General features: G+C 33.3%; 4 protein-coding genes across 5 annotated transcripts; 3 read left to right on the top strand and 1 right to left on the bottom strand.

Moving 5' to 3' along the window:
- The first annotated feature begins 1977 nt into the window (after positions 1-1977).
- LOC119609056 lies at positions 1978-3098 on the top strand. Of its 2 annotated transcripts, none has more exons than XM_037963733.1 (3): positions 1978-2160; positions 2223-2389; positions 2473-3098. In XM_037963733.1, the coding sequence occupies exons 1-3, from the start codon at positions 2155-2157 to the stop codon at positions 3047-3049; spliced, it is 750 nt and encodes a 249-aa protein (XP_037819661.1). In that variant the 5' UTR covers positions 1978-2154; the 3' UTR covers positions 3050-3098. The 2 variants fall into 2 exon arrangements, with proteins under 2 accessions (XP_037819661.1, XP_037819662.1); XM_037963734.1 differs by having other exon boundaries at positions 1978-2164; positions 2225-2389.
- A 2717-nt stretch (positions 3099-5815) lies between these two features.
- LOC119609055 lies at positions 5816-7137 on the top strand. Its single transcript, XM_037963731.1, has 3 exons — positions 5816-6089; positions 6151-6304; positions 6468-7137. Exons 1-3 carry the CDS (start codon positions 5909-5911, stop codon positions 7060-7062), a joined length of 930 nt encoding a protein of 309 aa, XP_037819659.1. The 5' UTR covers positions 5816-5908; the 3' UTR covers positions 7063-7137.
- A 1990-nt stretch (positions 7138-9127) lies between these two features.
- LOC119609052 lies at positions 9128-10044 on the top strand. Its single transcript, XM_037963727.1, is given in 3 exon segments — positions 9128-9398; positions 9453-9534; positions 9536-10044. Coding segments are annotated over 3 exon segments (795 nt in total). The 5' UTR covers positions 9128-9150; the 3' UTR covers positions 10001-10044.
- Positions 10045-11323: 1279 nt separating this feature from the next.
- LOC119609053 lies at positions 11324-12312 on the bottom strand. Its single transcript, XM_037963729.1, has 2 exons — positions 12075-12312; positions 11324-12014 (listed from the first exon to the last, which is right to left on the bottom strand). The coding sequence occupies exons 1-2, from the start codon at positions 12155-12157 to the stop codon at positions 11744-11746; spliced, it is 354 nt and encodes a 117-aa protein (XP_037819657.1). The 5' UTR covers positions 12158-12312; the 3' UTR covers positions 11324-11743.
- Positions 12313-20536: the final 8224 nt, after the last annotated feature.

Below are 20536 nucleotides of genomic sequence, written 5' to 3'. Positions count from 1 at the left end.
GTTCTGTTCTAGTTCTGTTCTAGTTCTGTTCTAGTCCTGTTCTAGTTCTGTTCTAGTTCTAGTTCTAATTCTGTTCTAGTTCTGTTCTAGTTCTGTTCTAGTTCTGTTCTAGTTCTGTTCTAGTTCTGTTCTAGTTCTGTTCTAGTTCTGTTCTAGTTCTGTTCTAGTTCTGTTCTAGTTCTGTTCTAGTTCTGTTCTAGTTCTGTTCTAGTTCTGTTCTAGTTCTGTTCTAGTTCCGTTCTAGTTCTGTTCTAGTTCTGTTCTAGTTCTGTTCTAGTTCAGTTCTAGTTCAGTTCTAGTTCTGTTCTAGTTCTGTTCTAGTTCCGTTCTAGTTCCGTTCTAGTTCTGTTCTAGTTCTGTTCTAGTTCTGTTCTAGTTCAGTTCTAGTTCTGTTCTAGTTCTGTTCTAGTTCTGTTCTAGTTCTGTTCTAGTTCTGTTCTAGTTCTGTTCTAGTTCTGTTCTAGTTCTGTTCTAGTTCTGTTCTAGTTCTGTTCTAATTCTGTTCTAGTTCTGTTCTGTTCTAGTTCTGTTCTAGATCTGTTCTAGTTCTGTTCTAGTTCTGTTCTAGTTCTGTTTTAGTTCTGTTTTAGTTCTGTTTTAGTTCTGTTCTAGTTCTGTTCTAGTTCTGTTCTAGTTCTGTTCCAGGTCGGTTCTAGTTCTGTTCTAGTTCTGTTCTAGTTCTGTTCTAGTTCTGTTCTAGTTCTGTTCTAGTTCTGTTCTAGTTCTGCTCTAGTTCTGTTCTAGTTCTGTTCTAGTTCTGTTCTAGTTCTGTTCTAGTTCTGTTCTAGTTCTGTTCTAGTTCTGTTCTAGTTCTGTTCTAGTTCTGTTCTACTTCTGTTCTAGTTCTGTTCTAGTTCTTTTCTAGTCCAGTTCTAGTTCTGTTCTAGTTTTGTTCTAGTTCAGTTTTAGTTATGTTCTAGTTCTGCTCTAGTTTTGGTTCACTTCTTGAAATCATAGAAAATGTTTCTTATTTTATTTTAAATAAATATTTTTTATAAATAAAATTCTTGTTTCCCCCCAAAAGCGTTTTAATTTAAAAATGTTGATAACATTTGATTAATATCTAGCCAAAAGTGACTCTAATATATTAAAATCTGATAATGCATTGTACTCAGATTGTACTTGAAAGAGAATCTAGAATTTAAATTAAAAGTTTTGAAGCGGAAAAAATAAATTTCTATAAAAGGAAATAAATACTTGATTTTTTTCTGGGTTAAATTTTGATTAAAAATTTTCCTTGATTTGCATTTATTAAAAAATTTACGTGATTAAAAACATTGCTGAAAGTTTTATGCTATAACAATGTTTGGTTAGAGCTACTAAATAAACGTAGAGAATACTACACTAATGCAACTGAGAAACAACAATTTGCTTAAACAGAGAGTAATTTAAATCAGCTGTTGTGTTGATCATGTTTGCTGTAACTAAATTTTGTAAGGGCAACTAAATTTTCAAACATAAGACGGAAAATTTAGTTTATTATAAATAAAAAACCAAAAAATCAATAATTTTTTTTAACATTTTCGGTTTTCTCTTTTCATTTCCTCTAATTTGTCTGTTCATATCAAATCGCCGATTCGTTCATTATATATAACTGCAATTAAACAAGTGTTTTGCACTTGATTATTTGATTTATTTCTTTTTTTTAAGATTATCTGACCCGTTCGGCTTATAAAATGATTTTGAAGTGCGTAATCCATCCAACTTTTCCTTGTTCAATTTTTCTAGTTCGAAAACATTTTTAAATTATTATTTTTATTTTATTGATTTATATTTTAATTGAACGATTAGATTATATATTTTTGTGTTCGTCAAAATACTTTAATTATCTCTTAAATCGCCTTTACGATTTGATCGTTTCTATAAATAATTTGTATTGAAAAACATCGTAAATTAAGTGTAAAATTGGCCGATTAGTGTCCGAAATAATCATCGTAATAATCAAGTGTTTTCGACAAGAGTATAAAAGCTTGTGTAAATGTCTCATAAAATAAAATTTATTAGTTTTTTGAAGCTGGTGAGAAGAACACAAAAGAAATTTGTTAAAAAATTTTAAAATGAAATTATTTGTGGTATTTGCGGCTTTATTGGCCTGCGTGGCGGCCTATGAGGTGGAGTTGTTGACCGAACAACAATGGGAGCAATTTATGCAGGATGAGAGTAAGTTTTATACAAAAAACTCAGAAATTAGTTCATTTCTAATTCAAACCCATAAATTTTAGAGGTTGACCCCCGAAACCAGAGGTTTGATTTTAAACTCCCAAGCCAAGAAGGCTGTTAAAAATGCTCTACAACAAATGCCCTGCGGTTGGCCTGAATATGGTATTCCTCCTTTGGCTCCCTATACCAATCCCGATTTGGAAGTCCATTTAGCCAAATCTGTAGTAGAGTAAGTATTCAAAACAAATACCCTTTCTCCCTAAAGGAACTTCTCTAACATCGCTCTCTCTCTCTCTCTTCTACCTTCCATAGTGCCCTCGTTCAAATGATCCGTTTCCGTTTCGATGGTTTGGATAAAATGGAAATCAAGAAATTGAAAGTCTCCTATACTTTCAACAAGAAAGTTAAATTCCATTTCAATTTCCCCGTTTTGAAGGCCACCGCTTCCCTCATGAACACCGATACCTTTTTGGATACCATGAAACAATTGGGCTTGTCCGTACGCTATGAGGGCAGTGGTCCTTTTGAGTTCTCTTTGCAAAATCTCTCCATTGAGGGTCAATTCAAATATAAAATGCCCTTCATTTTCGGTTCCATTAAGATCTATAAATTCCAAGCTGTTGTTACTTTGGGTTCGGTTACCTCTAATATTGGTGGCATTTTGGGTAATGGCAAACTGAATAAATTGGTTAACGATCAAATTGAGGATTTGGTGCCTTCGTTCATTAATGGTCATCAGGCTGAGATAAGTGCCATGATTGAGGAGAACTTTGTGCCTCGTGTTAATGCCATGATGAAGGGTAAAAAGATTTGGTATATGTTAGGTCAATTGGGTGGTTCGACTAGTAAGTGTGATGCTCCTCCAGCTCCCTGGTCGAATGAGATTTGAAACGGCTTTCTAATGTGATATGAAATAAAGGAATTTGTTAACATTTAAATTTATAATGTTGTTTCAGTTAAAACTAATTAAGTTCCGTTCTAGTTCGTATCTAGTTCTGTTCTAGTTCTGTTCTAGTACTGTTCTAGATCTGTTCTAGTTCAGTTCTAGTTCTAGTTCAGTTCTAGTTCAGTTCTAGTTCAGTTAGTTCAGTTAGTTCAGTTCTAGTTCAGTTCTAGTTCAGTTCTAGTTCTGTTCTAGTTCTGTTCTAGTTCTGTTCTAGTTCTGTTCTAGTTCAGTTCTAGTTCAGTTCTAGTTCTAGTTCTAGTTCTAGTTCTAGTTCAGTTCTAGTTCAGTTCTAGTTCTAGTTCAGTTCTAGTTCAGTTCTAGTTCAGTTCTAGTTCAGTTCTAGTTCAGTTCTAGTTCAGTTCTAGTTCAGTTCTAGTTCAGTTCTAGTTCAGTTCTAGTTCAGTTCTAGTTCAGTTCTAGTTCAGTTCTAGTTCAGTTCTAGTTCAGTTCTAGTTCAGTTCTAGTTCAGTTCTAGTTCAGTTCTAGTTCAGTTCTAGTTCAGTTCTAGTTCAGTTCTAGTTCAGTTCTAGTTCAGTTCTAGTTCAGTTCTAGTTCAGTTCTAGTTCAGTTCTAGTTCAGTTCTAGTTCAGTTCTAGTTCAGTTCTAGTTCAGTTCTAGTTCAGTTCTAGTTCAGTTCCTAGTTCAGTTCTAGTTCAGTTCTAGTTCAGTTCTAGTTCAGTTCTAGTTCAGTTCTAGTTCAGTTTCTAGTTCAGTTCTAGTCCAGCTCTAGTTTTGATCTAGTTCTGTTCTAGTTTTGTTCTAGTTCTGTTCTAGTTCTGTTCTAGTTGTGTTCTAGTTCTGTTCTAGTTCTGTTCTAGTTCTGTTCTAGTTCTGTTCTAGTTCTGTTCTAGTTCTGTTCTAGTTCTGTTCTAGTTCTGTTCTAGTTATGTTCTAGTTCTGTTCTAGTTCTATTCTAGTTCTGTTCTAGTTCTATTCTAGTTCTGTTCTAGTTTTGTTCTAGTTCTATTCTAGTTCTGTTCTAGTTCTGTTCTAGTTCTGTTCTAGTTCTGTTCTAGTTCTGTTCTAGTTCTGTTCTAGTTCTGTTCTAGTTCTGTTCTAGTTCTGTTCTAGTTCTGTTCTGTTCTGTTCTAGTTCTGTTCTAGTTCTGTTCTAGTTCTGTTCTAGTTTGTTCTAGTTCTGTTCTAGTTCTGTTCTAGTTCTATTCTAGTTCTATTCTAGTTCTGTTCTAGTTCTGTTCTAGTTCTGTGCTAGTTTGTTCTAGTTCTGTTCTAGTTCTGTTCTAGTTCTATTCTAGTTCTATTCTAGTTCTGTTCTAGTTCTGTTATAGTTCTGTTCTAGTTCTGTTCTAGTTCTGTTATAGTTCTGTTCTAGTTCTGTTCTAGTTTTTTCTAGTTCTGTTCTAGTTCTGTTCTACTTCTATTCTACTTCTATTCTACTTCTATTCTAGTTCTGTTCTAGTTCTGTTCTAGTTCTGTTCTAGTTCTGTACTAGTTCTGTTCTAGTTCTGTTCTAGTTCTGTTCTAGTTCTGTTCTAGTTCTGTTCTAGTTCTGTTCTAGTTCTGTTCTAGTTCTGTTCTAGTTCTGTTCTAGTTCTGTTCTAGTTCTGTTCTAGTTCTGTTCTAGTTCTGTTCTAGTTCTGTTCTAGTTCTGTTCTAGTTCTGTTCTAGTTCTGTTCTAGTTCTGTTCTAGTTCTGTTGTAGTTCTGTTCTAGTTCAGTTCTATTTCAGTTCTAGTTTAGTTCTAGTTCTGTACTTATTCTGTTCTAGTTCAGTTCTAGTTCTGTTCTAGTTCTGTTCTAGTTCTGTTCTAGTTCTGTTCTAGTTCTATTCTAGTTCTGTTCTAGTTCTGTTCTAGTTCTGTTCTAGTTCTGTTCTAGTTCTGTTCTAGTTCTGTTCTAGTTCTGTTCTAGTTCTGTTCGAGTTCTTTCGAGTTCTAGTTCTGTTCTAGTTCAGGTCTAGTTCATTTCAGTTCTAGTTCTGTTCTAGTTCTGTTCTAGTTCTGTTCTAGTTCTGTTCTAGTTCTGTTCTAGTTCTGTTCTAGTTCTGTTCTAGTTCTGTTCTAGTTCTGTTCTAGTTCTGTTCTAGTTCTGTTCTAGTTCTGTTCTAGTTCTGTTCTAGTTCTTTTCTAGTTCTGTTCTAGTTCTGTTCTAGTTCTGTTCTAGTTCTGTTCTAGTTCTGTTCTAGTTCTGTTCTAGTTCTGTTCTAGTTCTGTTCTAGTTCTGTTCTGTTCTAGTTCTGTTCTAGTTCTGCTCTAGTTCTGTTCTAGCTCTGTTCTAGTTCTGTTCTAGCTCTGTTCTTGTTCTGTTCTAGTTCTGTTCTAGTTCTTTTCTAGTTCTGTTCTAGTTCCTTTCTAATTCCTTTCTAGTTCCCGGTAAATTTCAGTTCTAGTTCGGTTAGAAAAATCCGTTTCAATAACAATTTAAAGAAATTAATAGTTTTTAACTTTTATACTTATTTTAAATACAATTTAACTAATTTATTAATTTTTTTTATTTAAAAAGTTTAATTTGTGAATGATTTGTGATAAGGCTTCTTGAAAATATTTTCTTTAGTTTTGCATATAAATCTATAAAATATTTATTAAATCTTAATTGGCCAATAGATTGTCAACTAGAAAATAAAATAGCAAACTTATTTTTGCCCCCTTATAAGATAAGAAGTTAAAACAAAATTTCGCCAAAGACCCCTGGCAAAAAAGAGATAACAACCACCATATAAATCACTTTAAAATGAACATACATTTTTGCCGATATTAACCATATAAAAAGCTAATATTTAGCAATATTTTAAACAGTTTATAGGTAGCATTTCCCACGAAAAGTTACTTTAGTTTTAACAGAAAATGCGCTTTTTATTAGTTTTGGCTTTTGCCAGTGTAGCCTTGGCCGGCACCGTTTTACCCAGTCAGGGTAGAATTGGTAGTCCCATGAGCAATAAGATTGATGCCTACGTTTTGGATTTAGTCGAAAATAATGATGGTGAATTGGAGGTAGTGATTGATAATGAAGATGGTACCATGGAGGGTAAGTTGGAAGTAACTCTTGTATGGTTAATGGATTTAATAATTTGTTTCTTGAATTTCAGTGGCTCCTCAATTCATTTTGTCTTGGCAGGTGCGTCGTTTTATTCGTAAAATGCAAAAGCAAATGCCCTGTGGCTGGCCCCAGTATGGCATTCCTCCATTGGCTCCCTTGAAGGTTCGTGAAGCTGAAGTGTCTTTGAAGAAGGGTATTTTGGAGTAAGTGTGATTGAAATTGAAATACTCGAAAAAAAGCTTTAAATTCACTTAAGCTTTCAGAAAGCTTTAAAAGCTTTTATTGCTTAAAGCTCCTTTGAAAGCTTTTAAAGATTCATTATTATGGACCAAATTTTAACGGATTTCTTTTATCTTTACTCTCCAGAACCATCGACAAAGTTTTCCGTTTCCGCGTTGACGGTTTAGATGACTTCAAAATCAATCGTTTCAAACTCAACATGTTCACCTCCAAGGTCAAATTCGATTTCCTCTTCCGCAACGTTAAGGCCTCTGCTGAAAAATACGAAACCGATACCATTCTCGATGCCATGCGTCAATTAGGTTTGTCCGTCGAATACGAAGGTGATGGTTCCTTGGAATTCGGCCTTAAGAATTTGCGCATTGCTGGTACCTTGAAGTATAAAATTCCCATTTTGTGGGGCTCCATTAAGATTACCTCCTTGAAGACTGAAATCACTTTGGAAAAATGTACTTCCGATATTACTGGTTTTATGGGTGATGGTTCCATTAATCGCATGATCAATCGTCAAATTGAAAACTTTGTTGAAATGGGCATTAATGGCAGTACTCAAGAGATTTCCGATTTCATTGAAAACAACTTGGTACCCAAGGTCAATAAGATGTTGAAGGGTAATGATTTCTGGACCATTATCGATTATATTTTCTCCAGCACTGAGGGTGAGGGTGAAGATGATCCTATTGTTACTACCTGTGTGCCACCAGCTGATCCATGGGCTTAAGTTTAAGATGGTATTTGTTTAAGGATTTTTGCGATTTAAAATATCAAATAGAAATGTGATTTAAAAAAACTGAAACAGGAATTTTTACTATTATCGCCAATTTTCTATAGCAAATGTTGCTTTACTGAAGTAATATTTTCTATAGAAAAAATATATTTGTATATATGTATTATATACATATATCTGTTCTAGTTCTGTTCTAGTTCTGTTCTAGTTCTGTTCTAGTTCTGTTCTAGTTCTGTTCTAGTTCTGTTCTAGTTCTGATCTAGTTCTGTTCTAGTTCTGTTCTAGTTCTGTTCTAGTTCTGTTCTAGTTCTGTTCTAGTTCTGTTCTAGTTCTATTCTAGTTCTTTTCTAGTTCTGTTCTAGTTCTGTTCTAGTTCTGTTCTAGTTCTGTTCTAGTTCTGTTCTAGTTCTGTTCTAGTTCTGTTCTAGTTCTGTTCTAGTTCTGATCTAGTTCTGTTCTAGTTCTGTTCTAGTTCTGTTCTGTTCTAGTTCAGTTCTAGTTCAGTTCTAGTTCAGTTCTAGTTCTGTTCTAGTTCTGTTCTAGTTCTGTTCTAGTTCTGTTCTAGTCTGTTCTTAGTCTTCTAGTTCTGTTCTTTCTGTTCTAGTTCTGTTCTAGTTCTGTTCTATTCTGTTCTAGTTCTGTTCTAGTTCTGTTCTAGTTCTGTCTGGTTCTAGTTCTGTTCTAGTTCTGTTCTAGTTCTGTTCTAGTTCTGTTCTAGTTCTGTTCTAGTTCTGTTCTAGTTCTGTTCTAGTTCTGTTCTAGTTCTGTTCTAGTTCTGTTCTAGTTCTGTTCTAGTTCTGTTCTAGTTCTGTTCTAGTTCTGTTCTAGTTCTGTTCTAGTTCTGTTCTAGTTCTGTTCTAGTTCTGTTCTAGTTCTGTTCTAGTTCTGTTCTAGTTCTGTTCTAGTTCTGTTCTAGTTCTGTTCTAGTTCTGTTCTAGTTCTGTTCTAGTTCTGTTCTAGTTCTGTTCTAGTTCTGTTCTAGTTCTGTTCTAGTTCTGTTCTAGTTCTGTACTAGTTCTGTTCCAGTTCTGTTCTAGTACTGTTCTAGTTCTGTTCTAGTTCTGTTCTAGTTCTATTCTAGTTCTAGTTCTGTTCTAGTTCTGTTCTAGTTCTGTTCTAGTTCTGTTCTAGTTCTGTTCTAGTTCTGTTCTAGTTCTAGTTCTGTTCCAGTTCTGTTCCAGTTCTGTTCAGTTCTGTTCTAGTTCTGTTCTAGTTCTGTTCTAGTTCTGTTCTAGTTCTGTTCTAGTTCTGTTCTAGTTCTGTTCTAGTTCTGTTCTAGTTCTGTTCTAGTTCTGTTCTAGTACTGTTCTAGTTCTGTTCTAGTTCTGTTCTAGTTCTGTTCTAGTTCTGTTCGAGTTCTAGTTCTGTTCGAGTTCTAGTTCTGTTCTAGTTCTGCTCTAGTTCTGTTCTAGTTCTGTTCTAGTACTGTTCTAGTTCTGTTCTAGTTCTGTTCTAGTTCCGTTCTACTTCTGTTCTAGTTCTGTTCTAGTTCTGTTCTAGTTCTGTTCTAGTTCTGTTCTAGTTCTGTTCTAGTTCTGTTCTAGTTCTAGTTCTGTTCCAGTTCTGTTCTAGTTCTGTTCTAGTTCTGTTCTAGTTCTGTTCTAGTTCTGTTCTAGTTCTGTTCTAGTTCTGTTCTAGTTCTGTTCTAGTTCTGTTCTAGTTCTGTTCTAGTTCTGTTCTAGTTCTGTTCTAGTTCTGTTTAGTTCTAGTTCTGTTCTAGTTTCTGTTCTAGTACTGTTCTAGTTCTGTTCAAGTTATGTTCTAGTTCTGTTCTGTCTTAGTTCCTTTCTAGTTCTGTTTTCTTATTAAGGCAACATTTCCTATAGGATAAGAAATTTAATTCCAATTGGATTTTTGTTTTTTTTTTCTAATTGTCTCTTTTTGAACATTTTCAAAATCTAGTGCCTATTTTTAGGCTCAGTTACTTTTAGTAAAATGATTAATTCCCTTTATCTTGCTATAAACATTTGTTTAAATAAATCTAATCTAAAATTAATATTATCATTGAATAATTGTTGATTTTAAATGGAAAACTAATCCGTTACTCCAAAACAGTTTGTTTTAATTACTCATTAAAGAAACATGCAAAAATTTGCATTATTCATATATCTTGGCCTCTTTTTGGCCTTTATAGACTTTGGCCATGGTTTGGTCTTACAACGAGAAGAGTTTGATATCGAAAGCCGCACTAAATTTGATGATGATCTAAGAGAAGTAGTGGAATATTTTAAATTACAAATGCATTGTGGTTTTCCTGCCTACGGAGTGCCACCTTTAGCTCCTTATCGTAGCGATTTTGTACAATTTGATTTTCAAAAATCTAGCTGGAGGTATTTGGTTGTAAATAATTTTTTATAAAATATTAATTATGATTTATCTTTCAGTGTCAAAGGCAACTTTAGCGATATGGTGATAACCGGTCTCAATGAATTCGATGTTGTGGTTTTGCATTGGAATAATATTTTACGCAAAAATAACTTTTGAATTCAATTTTCCCTCAATAGAAGCTAAAAGTTCTTATAAATTAAATGCTGTTAACCACATGTTTCCTTCCCCCGTCCATTTCTTTGGCAATGGTCTTTTCCGTTTGGAACTTGTTAATTTAAAAGCTAAAGGCAGCTTTAAATTAAAACCTCTCTTGCTATCAGGTGGCTTGGCTGTGGAGGATTTTAAAACCCAATTAACATTGGAGTCGTCTCATTCGAAAAGTACCGGTTTTATGAATAGTTTGTTATATACTAAACTTTTCAACTCTTGGATAGAGGAATTTATTAATTTGACTTTTGCCGAACAGGCAGAGGTTAGCAAAACAGTGGAGTATTTTGTGGTACCGCTAATGAATAAAGCTTTAAAGAATATTTCCTTAGTGGAATTGGTGGCCTTAATAACAGGCTTGGTGGATGTGGGTTTACCCACAGAAGTGATTTGTTAATGAAAAATTTTAAATAAAATGTTTGGAAGATAATTCGCGAATAATTCTTTTTTGTTTAATAAATTAAAGCATATTTCTATTCTAATTCTGTTCTAGTTCTGTTCTAGTTCTGTTCTAGTTCTGTTCTAGTTCTGTTCTAGTTCTGTTCTAGTTCTGTTCTAGTTCTGTTCTAGTTTTGTTCTCGTTTTGTTCTAGTTCTGTTCTAGTTCTGTTCTAGTTCTGTTCTAGTTCTGTTCTAGTTCTGTCCTAATTCTGTTCTAGTTCTGATCTAGCTCTGTTCTAGTTCTGTTCTAGTTCTGTTCTAGTTCTGTTCTAGTTCTGTTCTAGTTCTGTTCTAGTTCTGTTCTAGTTCTGTTCTAGTTCTGTTCTAGTTCTGTTCTAGTTCTGTTCTAGTTCTGTTCTAGTTCTGTTCTAGTTCTGTTCTAGTTCTGTTCTAGTTCTGTTCTAGTTCTGTTCTAGTTCTGTTCTAGTTCTGTTCTAGTTCTGTTCTAGTTCTGTTCTAGTTCTGTTCTAGTTCTGTTCTAGTTCTGTTCTAGTTCTGTTCTAGTTCTGTTCTAGTTCTGTTCTAGTTCTGTTCTAGTTCTGTTCTAGTTCTGTTCTAGTTCTGTTCTAGTTTTGTTCTAGTTCTGTTCTAGTTCTGTTCTAGTTCTGTTCTAGTTCTGTTCTAGTTCTGTTCTAGTTCTGTTCTAGTTCTGTCCTAGTTCTGTCTAGTTCTGTTCTAGTTCTGTTCTAGTTCTGTTCTAGTTCTGTTCTAGTTCGGTTCTTTCTAGTTCTGTTCTAGTTCTGTTCTAGTTCTGTTCTAGTTCTGTTCTAGTTCTGTTCTAGTTCTGTTCTAGTCTGTTCTAGTTCTGTTCTAGTTCTGTTCTAGTTCTGTTCTAGTTCTGTTCTGGTTCTGTCTAGTTCTGTTCTAGTTCTGTTCTAGTTCTGTTCTAGTTCTGTTCTAGTTCTGTTCTAGTTCTGTTCTAGTTCTGTTTTAGTTCTGTTCTAGTTCTGTCCTAGTTCTGTTCTAGTTCTGTTCTTGTTCTGTTCTAGTTCTGTTCTAGTTCTGTTCTAGTTCTGTTCTTGTTCTCTTCTTGTTCTGTTCTAGTTCTGTTCTAGTTATGTTCTAGTTATGTTCTAGTTCAGTTCTATTCTATTTCTGTTAGAATTATGTTCTAGTTTTGTTCCAGTTTCTGTTCTAGTTATGTTCTAGTTCTGTTCTAGTTCTGTTCTAGTTCTGTTCTAGTTCTGTTCTAGTTCTGTTCTAGTTCTATTCTAATTCTGTTCTAGTTCTGTTCTAGTTCATTAAACACAATTTATTTACATTTTTTAAATAAGATTTAATTATATAGATTTTAAACATCCAGATTATTTAATAAAATTACTAAGTATTTTGAGTTGTTTTTTGGTCTCTTTCTTTGTCCATATTTATGCTAGAACTCCAGTTCTGTTGCCATAGAACTCCAGTTTTATTGTCATTTCCATTAGTATTACACAATTGTTCTTTTGGCACTGTCTTTGTCTTTACAAATTCTACATAAGATTTCAAGTCTGACAGAGTTGCGTTAATAGGCCCGTTTTTCGTAGTTAATTCCACAGCCGACTTTAGTAAGTTACTGAATTGCTGTTCAACAATTAATAAATTAACAATTTTCCTCTACCGAATAATTAATACTACTTCCGTTGCTTTGCTACTATTCATAAAACCAGTACTTGTAGAATGGGATTCTTTTAGCTTCATTTTGGTGGTAAAATTGGCTACAGTTAAAGCTTGCCCTCTAGCACTGGTACCAATATGAAATTGCCTTTTATATTAAGATCGATAAGTTCTAAACGGAAAAGACCATTACCAAAGATTGTTTTCGGTGTAGCAGTTTTGTTGTAGACGCCATTTATCTTATACGAACTTAAAATTTTAAGTTTGGGAAAATTAAACTCAAATTTAAACTGGTTATTAGTAGTATTCCAAGTCAAGTCAATAATATCGAATTTATTGAGACCTTCCAGCATTAAATTGCTAACGTTGCCTTTAGCACTATTAGTAAAGATAACAATTAATAAAAATTTCATTTCAAACTATATGTTTGCAAAATACCTCCAGGTGTCTTGATCCATTTCAAATTTCTGGAAATCTTTGCGAAAAGGTGCCAAATTCATGCATTGCATTTTCGATTTCATATATTCTCCAACATCTTTGAGATCAACATTTGTTTTATTAGTAATCCCTTAGCATTTATGACAGCAGCTAGTCCTGAGCTTAGAACCGAAAATAGCAGCCCAAAATTTAACAAGATTTAAGCTTTTCCCATGTTTTCCTCGTTCATTAGTTGATATAAACTGTAAGTAAAATGATTTGTTGGAGTTATTTAAAGGGATTTGTTCTAGTGGTAATTCGTTATATGTATATTAGTAATAAACCTCTTATTTTTTACTTAAATGAAATCACAAACTTTGTTGAGTTTTAAACCACAAATTAATTAGTAACATAAGACTCATAACTTTCTATAAATCAAATGTATATTTAAATATTATAAGGAACTTTTGATAAATATAAATTATTTTTAGGAATATGTTTGAATATATTATGACAAATTTATTTATATGAAATGTAGTCTATTAAAGCAGCTATTTCTGAATAAAACATGTCCTTAGTTAAGCAACCTTTTTATAGAAGAGTTGTCTAATAAAGCAAGTTGTTGTTTGACTATTCCACTACAGAACTAGAACAGACTAAACAGAACTAGAACAGAACTAGAAAGAACTTGAAAGCAGTAGAACAGAACTGGAAGAACAGAACTTAGAACAGAAACTAGAAACAGAATAGAACAGAACTAGAACAGAACTAGAACAGAACTAGAACAGAACTAGAACAGAACTAGAACAGTACTAGAACAGAACTAAAACAGAACTAGAACAGAACTAGAACAGAACTAGAACAGAACTAGAACAGAACTAGAACAGAACTAGAACAGAACTAGAACAGAACTAGAACAGAACTAGAACAGAACTAGAACAGAACTAGAACAGAACTAGAACAGAACTAGAACAGAACTAGAACAGAACTAGAACAGAACTAGAACAGAACTAGAACAGAAAACTAGAACAGAACCAGAACAGAACTAGAACAGAACTAGAACAGAACTAGAACAGAACTAGAACAGAACTAGAACAGAACTAGAACAGAACTAGAACAGAACTAGAACAGAACTAGAACAGAACTAGAACAGAACTAGAACAGAACTAGAACAGAACTAGAACAGAACTAGAACAGAACTAGAACAGAACTAGAACAGAACTAGAACAGAACTAGAACAGAACTAGAACAGAACTAGAACTGAACTAGAACAGAACTAGAACAGAACTAGAACAGAACTAGAACAGAACTAGAACAGAACTAGAACAGAACTAGAACAGAACTAGAACAGAACTAGAAACTGAACTAGAACAGAACTAGAACTGAACTAGAACAGAACTAGAACAGAACTAGAACAGAACTAGAACAGAACTAGAACAGAACTAGAACAGAACTAGAACAGAACTAGAACAGAACTAGAACAGAACTAGAACAGAACTAGAACAGAACTAGAACAGAACTAGAACAGAACTAGAACAGAACTAGAACTGAACTAGAACAGAACTAGAACTGAACTAGAACAGAACTAGAACTGAACTAGAACAGAACTAGAACAGAACTAGAACAGAACTAGAACAGAACTAGAACTGAACTAGAACAGAACTAGAACAGAACTAGAACTGAACTACAACTGAACTAGAACTGAACTGAACCAGAACTGAACTAGAACAGAACTAGAACTGAACTAGAACTGAACTAGAACTAGAACAGAACTAGAACTGAACTAGAACTGAACTAGAACTGAACTAGAACTGAACTAGAACTGAACTAGAACTGAACTAGAACTGAACTAGAACTGAACTAAAACAGAACTAGAACAGAACTAGAACAGAACTAGAACAGAACTAGAACAGAACTAGAACAGAACTAGAACAGAACTAGAACAGAACTAGAACAGAACTAGAACAGAACTAGAACAGAACTAGAACAGAACTAGAACAGAACTAGAACAGAACTAGAACAGAACTAGAACAGAACTAGAACAGAACTAGAACAGAACTAGAACAGAACTAGAACAGAACTAGAAGAACAGAACTAGAACAGAACTAGAACAGAACTAGAACAGAACTAGAACAGAACTAGAACAGAACTAGAACAGAACTAGAACAGAACTAGAACAGAACTAGAACAGAACTAGAACAGAACTAGAACAGAACTAGAACAGAAACTAGAACAGAAAAACAAACTAGAACAGAACTAGAACAGAACAGAACTAGAACTTAACTAGAACTGAACTAGAAATGAACTAGAACTGAACTAGAACAGAATTAGAACAGAACAAGAACAGAACTAAAACAGAACATAACTAGAACATAAATGTAAGGCAACTTTTTCAATCGAAATATGCATTTAGTTTTTTTGAAGTTTTCAAAATTTTTTCACAAATTTTTAATTTAAAATTTTCTTAATTTTTCTTTTCAGGTATGTTTACACGGTTTTACAATTTCTGCCTTAAAATTCCTGTAAGTTTTACCATATTTTATTATTTAGAACCCATACGCCAAATCACAATATTTTAACAGTTCAAAAAAAAAAAACTATTTATTTCGATTTCTATAAAAAAGTTGTCATTCCTGCTAAATCTCTTCCCCGAAAAAAACAATAAATCATAATTAAAAAGTCCTAATCGGCTTAAAAACAAATAAAAAAGCAAAAACTATCTCTATTTGGCCAAACTGACTTGTAACCATCAAAACAAATCTGAGTAGTTTTAGAGGCAACAAAAACCATTTAAAAAAAGTAGTCCTCATCATCATCGTCATCATCAACGTAATTCTCATCCGCATAATCGTCCTAAGATTAAATTTACAGCAGCAGCAACACACAAAACCTCATAAAAAGGACGACAGACAGCAGGATATATCTTAATTTTAACACTCTTCAAAACCAAACATTATTTCAACTCAAAACGACTCGATTCAGTTCAAATTCAGTTTAGCTCGTCCATGGTTTCATTTCAATCAATACCAGTAGACAAAAGGAGTAAATGTGAGAGTGTGTGTGCTTGTGTTAGACACTAACCTAACTAAACTTCTTTAACACGAGCCTTTTTAGTCACAGCAGGACATCTACGGGGGTCCTTTGGTCTGTTGTGTTTTGAACAGATTGTATTTGCTTTCAGTCCTCTCCAGCATAACTTACTTCTTTTTTGTTCACTTCTTCCACTATGTTTGACATTCAGTCGTAGGTTAGTTTGTTAGACATGACAACAACAATATCAACGACAACCAACAGCATCAGTGGCACCATTAATACCGAAAAGTATGCAGTTAATTTTTATTCTGTGTTTTGTTTAGTGTTGCATTGTTATGCAGCATGCAACACTTCTCTTTTTTAAAATATTCATTTTTACTCACACAGTTTGTAAAACTGTGAAGAACTTTAAATTCTTTAATAACATGGAGTTTAAACCTTTTGTTTTCTGCAAATTTCGTTTTTTTTATCAACAGCTGTTTAAAGTTGTAAAATTGCAAAACAAAATATTTTTGGGTGAACTGGCCAGAGCAAAGAATTTATACGCTAAAAGGGAACTAGAAAGGAACTAGAACTAGTACAGAACCAGAACAAAACTAGAACAGAAATAGAATAGAACTAAAACGGAAAGACCAGATCTAGAACAGAACTAGAACAGAACTAGAACAGAACTAGAACAGAACTAGAACAGAACTAGAACAGAACTAGAACAGAACTAGAACAGAACTAGAACAGAACTAGAACAGAACTAGAACAGAACTAGAACAGAACTAGAACAGAACTACAACGGAACTACAACAGAACTAGAACAGAACTAGAACAGAACTAGAACAGAACTAGAACAGAACTAGAACAGAACTAGAACAGAACTAGAACAGAACTAGAACAGAACTAGAACAGAACTAGAACAGAACTAGAACAGAACTAGAACAGAACTAGAACAGAACTAGAACAGAACTAGAACAGAACAAGAACAGAACTAGAACAGAACTAGAACAGAACTATAAAAGAACTAGAACAGAACTAGAACAGAACTAGAACAGAACTAGAACAGAACTAGAACAGAACTAGAACAGAACTAGAACAGAAATAGAACAGAACTAGAACAGAACTAGAACAGAACTAGAACAGAACTAGAACAGAACTAGAACAGAACTAGAACAGAACTAGAACAGAACTAGAACAGAACAAGAACAGAACTAGAACAGAACTAGAACAGAACTAGAACAGAACTAGAACAGAACTAGAACAGAACTATAAAAGAACTAGAACAACTAGAACAGAACTAGAACAGAACTAGAACAGAACTAGAACAGAACTAGAACAGAACTAGAACAGAACTAGAACAGAACTAGAACAGAACTAGAACAGAACTAGAACAGAACTAGAACAGAACTAGAACAGAACTAGAACAGAACTAGAACAGAACTAGAACAGAACTAGAACAGAACTAGAACAGAACTAGAACAGAACTAGAACAGAACTACAACGGAACTACAACAGAACTAGAACAGAACTAGAACAGAACTAGAACAGAACTAGAACAGAACTAGAACAGAACTAGAACAGAACTAGAACAGAACTAGAACAGAACTAGAACAGAACTAGAACAGAACTAGAACAGAACTAGAACAGAACTAGAACAGAAACAAGAACAGAACTAGAACAGAACTAGAACAGAACTAAAAGAACTAGAACAGAACTAGAACAGAACTAGAACAGAACTAGAACAGAACTAGAACAGAACTAGAACAGAACTAGAACAGAACTAGAACAGAACTAGAACAGAACTAGAACAGAACTAGAACAGAACTAGAACAGAACTAGAACAGAACTAGAACAGAACTAGAACAGAACTAGAACAGAACTAGAACAGAACTAGAACAGAACTAGAACAGAACTAGAACAGAACAAGAACAGAACTAGAACTAGAACAGAACTAGAACAGAACTAGAACAGAACAAGAACAGAACTAGAACAGAACTAGAACAGAACTAGAACAGAACTAGAACAGAACTAGAACAGAACTAGAACAGAACTAGAACAGAACTAGAACAGAACTAGAAAGAACTAGAACAGAACTAGAACAGAACTAGAACAGAACTTGAACAGAACTAGAACAGAACTAGAACAGAACTAGAACAGAACTAGAACAGAACTAGAACAGAACTAGAACTGAACTAGAACTGAACTAGAACTAAACTAGAACTGAACTAGAACTGAACTAGAACTGAAGAGAACTGAACTAGAACAGAATTAGAACAGAACTAGAACAGAACTAGAACAGAACTAGAACAGAACTAGAACAGAACTAGAACAGAACTAGAACAGAACTAGAACAGAACTAGAACAGAACTAGAACAAACTAGAACAGAACTAGAACAAACTAGAACAGAACTAGAACAGAACTAGAACAGAACTAGAACAGAACTAGAACAGAACTAGAACAGAACTAGAACAGAACTAGAACAGAACTAGAACAGAACTAGAACAGAACTAGAACAGAACTAGAACAGAACTAGAACAGAACTAGAACAGAACTAGAACAGAACTAGAACAGAACTAGAACAGAACTAGAACAGAACTAGAACAGAACTAGAACAGAACTAGAACAGAACTAGAACAGAACTAGAACAGAACTAGAACAGAACTAGAACAGAACTAGAACAGAACTAGAACAGAACTAGAACAGAACTAACACAGAACTAGAACAGAACTAGAACAGAACTAGAACAGAAACTAGAACAGAACTAGAACAGAACTAGAGCAGAACTAGAACAGGACTAGAACAGGACTAGAACAGAACTAGAACAGAAACTAGAACAGAACTAGAACAGAACTAGAACAGAACTAGAACAGAACTAGAACAGAACTAGAACAGAACTAGAACAGAACTAGAACAGAACTAGAACAGAACTAGAACAGAACTAGAACAGAACTAGAACAGAACTAGAACAGAACTTGAACAGAACTAGAACAGAACTAGAACGGAACTAGAAAAGAACTAGAACAGAACTAAACAGAACTAGAACAGAACTTGAACAGAACTAGAACAGAACTAACAGAACTAGAACAGAATTAGAACAGAACTAGAACAGAACTAGAACAGAACTAGAACAGAACTAGAACAAAAAGAACAGAACTAGAACAGAACTAGAACAGAACTAGAACAGAACTAGAACAGAACTAGAACAGAACTAGAACAGAACTAGAACAGAACTAGAACAGAACTAGAACAGAACTAGAACAGAACTAGAACAGAACTAGAACAGAACTAGAACAGAAACAGAACTAAAACAGAACTAGAACAGAATTAGAACATAACTAGAAGAGAACTAGAATAGAACTAAACCGGTCTAAACAGCTCTAAAACAGAAATATAGAAGCTTTTGATTCGGCTTAACATTTCCAGATTCGGCTGGACTCTTATTCAAAAAAAATTATTGCAATTGTTAAGACAATATTTCTTTAATAATTAAAGACCTCACAAATAGTTGTAAAAATTTATTACTTATTCAGTCCTGAGCAAAAAAAAAAAATAAGATACAATGAAAAAATCTCAAAAATTTGCTAGAAAACCTCAAACAATAGAACCTGATAACTTATGAGCCACAAATTTTTAAGAATTTTTTTTGTCTTGTTTCTTTATATATATTACTCAATGGACTGATCTACTAAAACATATTGACTGATCTTTATATTGAAATATGTTTTTGTTTTAAATTTCTAGTTAGTCTTTTGCTAAAAATGTGTAACGAAAGAAATTTTTTATAATTTTTAAATTGAATAGCAAAAGGATTCGTTTTGGCTCATTTCATTTGCAATTTATGACTAATAATTGTATTCTTGTGATTTTTGGTATTTTGTAAGAAAGACCATTGAATTTTTATTTTTCTGTTAAAAACACCTTGCAATTTTTTTTTGTTTTGAAAATTTTTTTACTTTGAGAAAAATATGTCCCATGGTGTTGGGTTTTGTTTCCTTTGACTTTTATGATGTGTCAAAACGACAAGTATGTTGTTTGATTTTCATTTTCATTTCAAAAATATTGAATTTAAAAGAAAACTAAGGAAAAACTTCTCAAACTCCAACTATAAAGAACATTCACATGCGGTTTTGTTAAAAATTGCTTTAATTTTTATTAGTTTTATTGTAAACAATTGCTATCAAGGACATTTCTAAAGAGTCCTTTTTGTGTTTTCCTACACACACACACAATCGCTCTCAAATGTTTTTGTGTATTTAAATTTTATGAGCCATTAGTGTCAATTTTCAAAATTAAAATTTATGACTTTTTCATTTTCAAATACATTTTCTATTCAATTCTCATGCTTGTTTCTTACGCTGTAAAATGGTTTTAGTTCATTAATTTTGTATAAATTTATTTGTTTTGTTTTGTTTTCATTTTATTCGCTGCAATAAAATTTATGCATATTTTTCCTTAAATTTAAACTATTACCTATAACCACAATATTTACCCAATAATATAATAAATTCTAAAGAAATTTAAATAGTTCTCAAGATTAGTTTATAAAAGAAAAATAATCAATATTAATACAAAAACTCATAAAAGTCATCATAAATAATTTCTTAAGTTTTAATACAAAGTATAAAGTAAGCAATCAGTGTTTTAGATTTACATTATTCAACAACATCTTTTACTTTTTAATATTTTCTTGGAAATTATTTTCCAATTTTCTTAGTTAAAGTTTCTTTTTGTATCTTGTTTATATGACCCGCTTTGTTTAACCTCATTTTTTTGCCCACCCCTTTAATGGAAGATTTTATTAGAAAAATTTTGCACTTTTTATAAGCAACATCTTTGCAGACAACAGTAGGGTTGAACAGAAATGAAACAGAACTAGAACAGAGCTAGAACAGAAGTAGAACAGAACTAGAACAGAACTAAAACAGAACTAGAACAGAACTAGAACAGAACTAGAACAGAACTAGAACAGAACTAGAGCAGAACTAGAACAGAACTAGAGCAGAACTAGAACAGACTAGAACAGAACTAGAACAGAACTAGAACAGAACTAGAACAGAACTAGAACAGAACTAGAACAGAACTAGAACAGAACTAGAACAGAACTAGAACAGAACTAGAACAGAACTAGAACAGAACTAGAACAGGACTAGAACAGAACTAGAACAGAACTAGAACAGAAACTAGAACAGAACAGAACTAGAACAGAACTAGAACAGAACTAGAACAGAACAGAACAGACTAGAACAGAACTAGAACAGAACTAGAACAGAACTAGAAACAGAACTAGAACAGAACTAGAACAGACATAGAACAGAACTAGAACAGAACTAGAACAGAACTAGAACAGAAACTAGAACAGAACTAGAACAGAACTAGAACAGAACTAGAACAGAACTAGAACAGAACTAGAACAGAACTAGAACAGAACTTGAACAGAACTAGAAACAGAACTAGAACAGAA

Source organism: Lucilia sericata, unplaced genomic scaffold (assembly GCF_015586225.1).
Source record: "Lucilia sericata isolate MDLA Ls3-8-SP2 unplaced genomic scaffold, ASM1558622v1 Contig000923F_arrow, whole genome shotgun sequence".
NCBI lineage: Eukaryota > Metazoa > Arthropoda > Insecta > Diptera > Calliphoridae > Lucilia > Lucilia sericata.
This window is presented reverse-complemented; position numbering and strand designations above follow the sequence as displayed.